This window comes from Leptopilina heterotoma, unplaced genomic scaffold (genome assembly GCF_015476425.1).
Source record: "Leptopilina heterotoma isolate Lh14 unplaced genomic scaffold, ASM1547642v1 Lhet_267, whole genome shotgun sequence".
NCBI lineage: Eukaryota > Metazoa > Arthropoda > Insecta > Hymenoptera > Figitidae > Leptopilina > Leptopilina heterotoma.
This window is the reverse complement of record NW_025110976.1, coordinates 1143837-1153571: the sequence shown is the minus strand read 5'-3', so window position 1 is coordinate 1153571 and position 9735 is coordinate 1143837. Positions and strand designations below refer to the sequence as shown.

Here is a 9735-nt window from a genome sequence, read left to right as displayed (position 1 = left end):
GTTAGGACGTCGGCAATCATTTCTTCCGTGGAGATGTATTTGATCTGAATCTGCTTCTTCCTTACTGCATCTCTGATGAAGTGGTGTTTGATATCGATGTGCTTGCTCCTTGGATGATAAGCGTGGTTTTCGGCAAGTTTTTGAGCACCGATATTATCGTTATAAATAGTAGAACTCGATATATCAGCAAATCCCAAGTTCGTAAGTAAAGATTGGAGAGATAAGATTTCTTTAGCGGCTTCTGTGAGTCCCATGTATTCCGCTTCCATGGATGATAAGGCTACTGTTCTCTGTTTTTTAGCTTCCCATATGTGATTGGTCCATTGCTGAGGATAGTTACAAATCCTGTGTATGAACGTCGGTCGTTTGGACAGCCACCCCAGTCTGAGTCGACGTAGCACTGAAGTGGTTCGGTGGAGCGCTTGAATATGATTCCTTGATTAATGGTACCTTTAAGATACCTTAGAACTCTTTTTGCTGCGTTCCAGTGTATGGGTCCGTTACAATCATTTAATTGACTCAATGAGCTGACAGTATAGGCGATATCAGGTCTGGTGGAAACGGCGAGGTACATTAAAGCACCTATAAGTTCCCTGTAAGGTACCTTTTCCTCCCCCTGATTGGTTGCGTCAGGTTTAATTAGTTTTACGTTTGAATCCATCAGTGTTCCAACTGGTTTGCATTCTGTCATCCCAAAGCAATCTAAAATCTCCATAATATAACTTGATTGATGCATAGTTAATATTATATAATAAATTTTATTTTCAATAAACGAATATTCATCTACAAAAAAGAGGAATTTTTGTTTATATTTGAGAGTTTTTTAACTCAAAGATGAATTTTAACCTTTCTTCTTTGATTAAAATTAATCCTCTCAAATTGAAACAAACTTATACTACAAAGAAGATTTTTAATTTGTTTTTTGTTTTTCTGGACGCAACTTCAAACTGTTTAAAAAGTGACATTTAATACAAAATATAAAAAAGGAAAATCCTCTCAATTAGAAAGGAAAACTTTAGTGCCCACATATAAGAGGAAAAAATGCTGCAAAAGAAGAGGAATCGTATAAAATTGAGAACTTTTTTTTGTCCCACATGCACAAAAATGGCGCTTTCTGATAGCAGACGACAGGAAAGAAAGTCATTCATTTCTTCGAACGTATGAAAATCACCGTAAAGAAATGGCTGCCTTTATCCTCTTGTTGCTTAATATACTATTTTCAGTGTATTATTATTATTTATCCGGATAAAGGTGAGGATCCATGTTTTTGTCAATTATTTATTTATGACCCTGAGGATTCAATCAGATACAGATTAAAAAGTAACGAAAATTTGGATGAAGACGTTTTTAAATCTATAGAAAATATTATGAAAAAATCTAATGCATAGGAAAATCTTACATGATGATGTCAGAGGTTATTTAAATAGAAGCTGAATTAGCAAGACAAAAAATTAAGAAATTCCTGAGTTACAATTTTTGTTCACGTTGAAAAAAGGCTTTGATAAAAATAGATACAATTTTCAAAGTTTTAATGAAGTTGCTGCAATTTTTAATACAAACTCTGAAGGAGAAACACCAGAATCTTATGTAACGGTTTGTAATAAATCTACAAATTAATTGAAATTGATTAGTAATTTAGATCCGAATGTTGAACCATGGATTTATCCCATATTTTATCCACTTGGAAATAAGGGTTATAATATTAATATGATTCGTAGTGATAGTGATTACAAAAGTAGAAATCATAGGAGAGATTTGTCAGGGTTGGGAAGTGTTTAGGGTTGAGCCACCGCGTTTATTTCGTTTTATCGCACTAGCGCCATCTATCTTTTCACGAAAATTCTTGCTACTAATGTCAGACATCTTCTTATATGAGTCGCAGTTAAGTGTACCAACCTATACTTGACTATCGTACCAATTTGTGATATAGCCTCAGCAAAAACTTTTTTGTGGTGTCAAAAAAAGAGAACTAAATGTAGAAGAAATGTGCCAAAGACAAAATAAGTTTACAGAAATTGTTTATTAAGATGATATGTGAAAATGTGTAAACTAATTTGGTGTTTGTGTCACGCGTTTGTGTTCTGTGCCCCTGTGACGAAAAACGACGCGTGAGTCAGAGTTGGGCCATGAGGGAAATTTTGCAATTACAAAGCGTACTTGCAACAGAAATTTATTTTTTTACTTAAAGAGGTGTTAAAAACTCCATTTTCATTGGAAAGAGAGAGAAAAAAATTTTTTGGTAACCTTTTTTCAATTTTTTAATTTTGGATTTCGTTTATGAGGAATAAATTATCTAAAGTTATATGAAAATACATAATATGGGATTTTATTGTAATTTCATGGTTCCTTTCCTCATTCCCAAGTGTCAGTCTATCATTTGAAGGTCATTTTTAATCATTTACCTAAATATTTCATTGATTTTCTACAGTGTCCTAACTCTGGCAACCATGATCAACTTTGGCAACAATTTTTTTTTGAATTGCTTATAACTCTGAAACTTTTGGTCCGATTTTTTTACAATGTTCAGCAAAAACATTGCATTTGAGTTGATCTTTCCACAAGGAAGTAATGAAGGAAAAAAGTCGAAAATATGCCTAACTCTAACAACTTTCCCCTACTATTTCTAGGTCTGCCTACATTAAATACAAAATTGCTGTAAGAGATGGTGGATTCCACGTCAGTTCAACACACTAATTTTTATGACTTGTTGGGATTTAGCTGTTCTTTTGTAAACTTATTACTTTTATAGTGATAAACAACTCCACCAAATATTTTAAAAATTACCTAAAATATGGCATTTTCAAAATTTTTGTCTTTTTTTTGAAAATGCTATAACTTTGGTTCTAATTAACCAATTTTGGATTTTAAAAAAAGGATTTCTTTGGTTTTAAATATATTTTAAGTTAAAATTAATATAAAAAAAATCAAAAATTTTTTTTTTGAAATTTTGAAAAATTAAAAATCCGTTTTTGAAAAAACATTATCTTCGATTTTTTTTCAAAATTTAACTAAATGTTAGGGCAAATGTGCTTTATATGTTCTGTAAGTTTCATCTTGGGATCTCAAAGGGATTCGGAGTAAAAAAATTAAACGTAACCACATATTACGAATATATGGGGCAAAATTCCTCAACTGCCCAAATAAAAAAATTAATTTTCTCTAAACTTTGCTAAAGTGTTACTATTATTAATAGAAGTGTAAATATTAATTTTTTTTTAATTACATAAAATATTTTTTGAATTATGGAGTTTCCAAATTTTGATTTTTTTGAAAGTATCTTTTTTTCGATTTAATATATTGATAAGTAAAATTAATCAAATTTAAAGTATGAATAGTGATTTTCAAAGGGGTTTTCACGGGCTATATACTGGTGATGAAAAAAAGTTGTTTTCTTTCAATTTGACCTTGAAATTCAAGGTCAAATTCTTAATTTTTATATACAGTAGAACCCGGTTAATGCGATTTCCCGCTTAAGACGCTCATTTATGGTGGTCCCTGCAATTAAAGACATACATTTCATATCCCGTCTAATACGTTTTCCCGCATAAGACGCATTCTTAGTGCGGTCCCTACATAATCGTATTAACCAAGTTCTACTGTATCTCAAAATCGGTGTTTTTTATTTTTTTGTAACCTATCCCAATCGAAAGCTTACCTTTTTTATATGAGCCATGTAAAAATCAGAGTGGGACCATAGAAGTTTTTGAAGAAATTAATTATAAATCATCATATTCTATTTAAAATAATGATAAATTACTATTTTTTTTAAAAATTCTCATGGCCCATATAGAAGTAGATTGTTTCAACAATGGGTGGTTAAAAATGATATAAAAATATAAAAAGATAGATTAAGATTTTGTCCTAAATAATCAAGCTCAATTGTCAAGTGAAACATATAAAGGACTGATGGATTATTTACACAATTATGAATTGGAAAATGATGTACACGTGGGAAAAACGCTTATATTGCCTTCTACTTTTATAGAATCACCTCGCAATATAATGCAACAATATCAGGATTCGATGGCTATTGTTGCTAGTCATGGTAGACCAGATTTATTTATCACAATGACGTGTAATCCAAATTGGAAAGAGATACAGGAAAATTTATTCCTCCATCAAACTGCTGCTGATAGACCTGGGGTGGGATTACGCTTAGCAACTTTGCTACGTAGCGTTTTGCTAAGTAGCGCTTTTTGTTGTTTAGCGCAAAAAAGTTATATTTTTTTGTAGAAGCTAATTGAAAATTAATTTTCCAGGCGTATTTAATTGGTAGTTTTATATAAATCGTAAAGAAAAGTTTGTATTTGGAAAAATAAAATCTAGTTAATCTAACTAATTAGTATTTTGGCAAGAAAAAATTGTCTAATTTCTAGGATTTATAGCGCTAAGCACTTCATGAGGGCAAAAAAAATTAAAAGCGTCAATGAGTTGTTTATTATGTGTTTATTAATGTGTTATTTCTAAAAAGTTTTGCAAGATTACTTGAGAAAGTCATTTAAAATAAATTACTACACACTGTGATTTTTATTATAAAAAATATGTGGAATTTGTACATATGTATAATACAGGTGGAGAAATTTGAGCGTGACTACGTTTTTCTAAATAATTCATTAAAAGTTATTGTATTAGATTTTTAAATAGTATTTACTTTTAAAATCAAACCATTATATATAGATACAGCGGATAATATCAGCGCACCTAGTGTACTCATTAGAAACATAAATTTAAATATCTATACGGTCGGTTACACAGAAATCTATAAAAAATTTAATTTACAAATTTTTGGAAAAATAAATGTGGCATCGAAATGGGAAATAAAGTAAAATATGACTTATAATTTTTAAAAAAGGAGCTTCGTTATTTATACCTGTTTTTCTGACTAACTCCTGAAAAATGACTGACCCAAAATAAGATGTAGTCAATTAAAAAGAATGTAGTGAATTTATATTACTTTTTCAGAAAACAAGGAGATTTTCCTCGCTTCGAATATCAATAAAATCGTAAAACCGAGAATTGACTTATAAATTAATAAAATAAAATGAAAAAAATTGTAGACGGAACAGAAGGAAAACGAATCTTGGCAGAAAAAATCGAAATGTGTAAAAGAAGACAATTATTGAAGAAGAAGAGAAAGAAGAAGTTAATAATAAGATTATATAGTTTCTTAATTTTATTTTATTTTTGAAATAAATTGAATATATTTTGGAAAATTTAATGAATAAAAAATAATAAAATAAAGATGAATACATAAAAAAAACAAATGAGATTTTTAACAGTTAAGAACAACATTTAACTTTCGCTAAATGAATGACTTAAAGCCTTGTGGGTTTTATGTGTAAAAAGTGTGACTTTATTTGCCCAAAACAGGTCTAAAAATGAAAATCTTTTTTCTTGTCCAAAGAGTAAAACAATAGGTATATATATAGAGGATGACGCTGAGTCTGACGTTAACGATCAGATTGTCGCTGTTGCTGAACGATTTTGAAATTTTTACATCAGAATTTATTCTCCAATTTTTTTTCTTCTTTATACCAGAAGGTATTAAGTCACTGTTGCCGCTCTACTATTTTATGACGACAGATTTCATTTTGTTTTCCTTAATTTTCTTATAGAATTTTAACTTTTTTCTATTTTATTTTGTTTTCCTTAATTTTCTAAAAGAATTTTAATTTTTTTATATTTATGACAAAAGAATTGGGACGTGCAATAATAAAATATTAAAATAATAAAATAGCAAGCTTTCAAAATAAAAATTTTTAGTGTTTATAAACTTTATTATAAATATTTTACAGTTTATTTATAGTTATTTAATAGTTTTAATGGTTATATTTAAAAATCATTGAGAACATTATCTGTAAATAAGATTAAAAAAAAAATATTTTTAATGAAAAAGTCACTTTTAAGGATATAAAGAAAAGATTAATTTTAAAAATTTCTGACTATAAGGATTGGAAAGTTCTAGAAGAAAGAAAAGAACGAAATTGAATTGTCTCGACATTAACAGAAGGAAGAAAACTAAAAAAAGACGAAAGTTGGAATTAAATTATTAAAGAAAAATAAAATTTTATTTTTAAATAAATGTTCATTTTATTTTTAAATAAATTTAAATCATTTTGAAAATTTTAAAGTTATAATTAATATAAAAGTAATTAAATTTTATTGCCCTCCACACTGGCTTGCTTTAAAACTTCAAGGGTTTCCAGTGAAACTGATAAAATATTTGACAGGGTTGAAGAAATTTCTTTTAAAACTGCCAAATTTTCCTCATGCATTGCCCTCAATTCTGCAGTCATATCTCGATTTTGGTACTGAAAAAGATAAAAAAATACAGTTATATTTTAATTTTATTTTTTAAATTTCTTTTATCTAAACATAAATTATTGAAAAGAATTTTAATGAAATTAAAGGAAGAGTCGACTTTTGTCTTAGGAAATATGATTTAAGAAATAATGATTAAAAGGGAGTTAGTATCAGAATTTGATATATACTGAAGAGGAAGATGGTCTTGACGTTTCTGGTGACGTTGACGACTGCGTTGATAACTTTTTCAGCTTGTCGAGGAGAACACTTCCACCACTCTTCGGTTTTGGAGCAGGATGCTGGCCACTGATGATAGTCTAGGATTAATAATTTTCAATTTAATATAATAGTTTAACTTAACATATATTTTCAATACAACAATTTTAAATATAATCATATAAAATTTCAATTATACTAAAACATTGTTAAATAGAAAATCCTTTTTTTTCTGCAATTTTTTTTAATTGCCCTTAACTATAAAACAAAATTTCCAACATTTTTTTTGAATCAAAATTTTTTATTTTTTCTACACTATTTTTATCTTAATTAATAATTTGCTAAAAAGATAATTTTTTATTTTTAAACTCGACTTTATTTAAAAATAGAGCTTATAGAAATATTTTGTTTAGCAGTTAGTTTGGAAAAATCGATTTAAAAAATTAAAAATTTATATTTAATTAAACTATGCATAACCTTTATTCGTTTTGATGGTGGTGATTCAAATGAATCACATTCATCTCCTGATGATATGGAGATGGGCAAAGTAGCACTTTTAATTAACGGTGATTTCCGCTCTCTTCTTGTGACAATCTTTAAGAAAAAGAACAATTAAATTACAAATTCCATTAATTAGGGAATTTTTATTTTAAAAAGTGATAAGGTAAATAATATTTTGAAAATATGTGCTAAAATTTAAAAAATTTAATTTTTAATTTAGTAACAAAGTGGAATTTTAATAGTAATGAACTATTTAATCAGGGTGTCTAACGGTCGGAAAGTCAGGGAAAAGTCAGGGGATTTTGTTGGTCAGGGAAAAGTCATGGAAAAGTCAGGGAATGTCAGAGAATATCATTGAAAGTCAGGGAAATTTCTAAAAATTTATACAAAAATTAAAAATTTTTGTGAATGAAAAATTTGTTTAATCTAACAAAACTTTGAAGATTTTTATTATCGTTTTTTTCTATCATTAGATATTAATTTACTGTTAAATATGTTAGTTACAATATTTTTGTTCCTAAAAAGCAAAAATAAAATTAGTAAAATGACAGGGAAAAAGTCATGGAAAAGTCAGGGAATTTTTTTCTCAATCTTTGTTAGACACCCTGATTTAATGTTTAACTTATATAATTTTTAAATTATTACCATTCGGAATGATTAAAATTCTAAAAAGTATGGTGTTAATTTAGATGAGTTGTATTATGAAGTAAATTAAAAATTTTAAGTATTTACTCACACTTGCTGAATTATTTGCGCTATCCTTGTTTTCGCTTTTTATTAATGGCAACAATCTTTCCTCTAAATCGTTTAGCGGAGTTCCTTTTGTGCCTTTTTCCTTGATTTTTGTTATCCATGAATATAAAACCTAATAAACAATTTTTTAAGTAGTAAACTAATTTTGTTAAATTATGAAATTTAATTGGTATTTCAGTTTTCATTACAACTAAAATATATAAAATATATAATCACTGATTTTAATTTGCAATAAGCAAAAAAGAAACTTTCAATCAAGAAAAAAGTAACACTAACATAACCATAAAGTGATTTTCTTCTGAAGTGCATTTCTTCAGATCGCGTCGAATATTTATTTATTAATTTATTAATTTATTTATACACGAGACTATATTAAATAACATTTTACCTGTTGCCATTTGCTCTCATCTCTCATTCCCAATGGATTTATATTATTGAGTACGCCAGTTAATCGATACCATTGATCATTGAACTGTAGTTCCTCCAAATCGTTGTCAAACTTTTTTTCCAACATAAGTGGAAACTTTGAAATCCATTTAATCATAACTGCTTGTTGTGAATATGTTATTCTTGGGATCCGTTTTTTCGATGATTCATGTTGGATAGACACTATAATAATAATTATTATTATTATTATTAACATTATTATAATTATTATTATTAATAGTCAATTTTTTAAATTAATTGTAAAACAGTACTTACTTTTTGTAGCTGTTAACTTTGCGTGCGATTATGTACGTGACATTAGCTGTCATTACAATAAACAAATAAAGATCATTTCGTTGCCTGCTTCAGGAAAGGATTAAAAAAGCGTCTATCTAAAGACACATTCGGATAACAATAATACACAGTGGAATAAACTAAAAATTTCGTTAATTTGTATAAATTCAATAGTAATTTCCAGAAAAATCAGTTTTATTATTAATAGAATCAAATTACATATCAATTAAATAACGTGAATCGATTCAAATTGTATAATGAATAAAACTTTGGTATTTATGAATTTAGTTAATTACTTGCTTTAATAATTTATCTATGAAATGTATTGATTAGCTCTTTTATATTTGATTTGTTCAGAGATACCATTTTTTTCCAGCAATTTGATATCTAAATTTATTTTAAATTATTAAAATAACAAAAATTATTCTTGATCAATTTAGAAAATTTGTTTCTTTAAAAAAATTTTTAAATCTAAACAATTGATAATATATCCACAAAATCTTGAGTCAAGCTTAAAAAAAATTAATCCTAAACAGTCTAACTATGTCATTTATTTTAACCACTCTAGAGAACGAAAAAGGGATTAGCTAGATAATCAAAACGAGGACGTATTTGAGGACTAGCTTGATAATAAAAATGAGGACGCGTTTGAGGACCAGCTTGATAATCAAAACGAGGACGTATTTAAGGACAAGCTTGATAATCAAAACGAGGACGTATTTGAGGACTAGCTTAATAATAAAAATAAGGACGCGTTTGAGGACTAGCTTGATAATCAAAACGAGGACGTGTTTAAGGACTAGCTTGATAATCAAAACGAGGGCGTATTTAAGGACTAGCTTGATAATAAATATGAGGACTTATTTGAGGACAAGCTTTAATAGTAAAAACGAGGACGTGTTTGAGGACCAGCTTGATAATAAAAATGAGGACGCGTTTGAGGACTAGCTTTAATAATAAAAACGAGGACGTAATTGTGGAAAAGCTTGATAATAAAAATGAGGACTAGTTTGATAAAAAAAATTAGGACGCGTTTAAGGACTAGCTAGATAATAAAAATATGGCCGTTTCACAGGACTATTTTTATAATAAAAATAAGGACGTAATTGAGGACTAGCTTGATAATCAAAACGAGGACGTATTTGAGGACTAGCTTGATAATAAATATGAGGACGCGTTTGAGGACTAGCTTTAATAATAAAAACGAGGACGTAATTGAGGAATAGCTTTAATAATAAAAAT

General features: G+C 28.0%; 1 protein-coding gene across 1 annotated transcript; it reads right to left on the bottom strand.

Moving 5' to 3' along the window:
* Positions 1-280: 280 nt before the first annotated feature.
* LOC122503664 (uncharacterized mitochondrial protein AtMg00240-like) lies at positions 281-736 on the bottom strand. The gene has a single exon (XM_043614291.1). It carries the CDS (start codon positions 734-736, stop codon positions 281-283), a length of 456 nt encoding a protein of 151 aa, XP_043470226.1.
* Between the last annotated feature and the right edge of the window lie 8999 nt (positions 737-9735).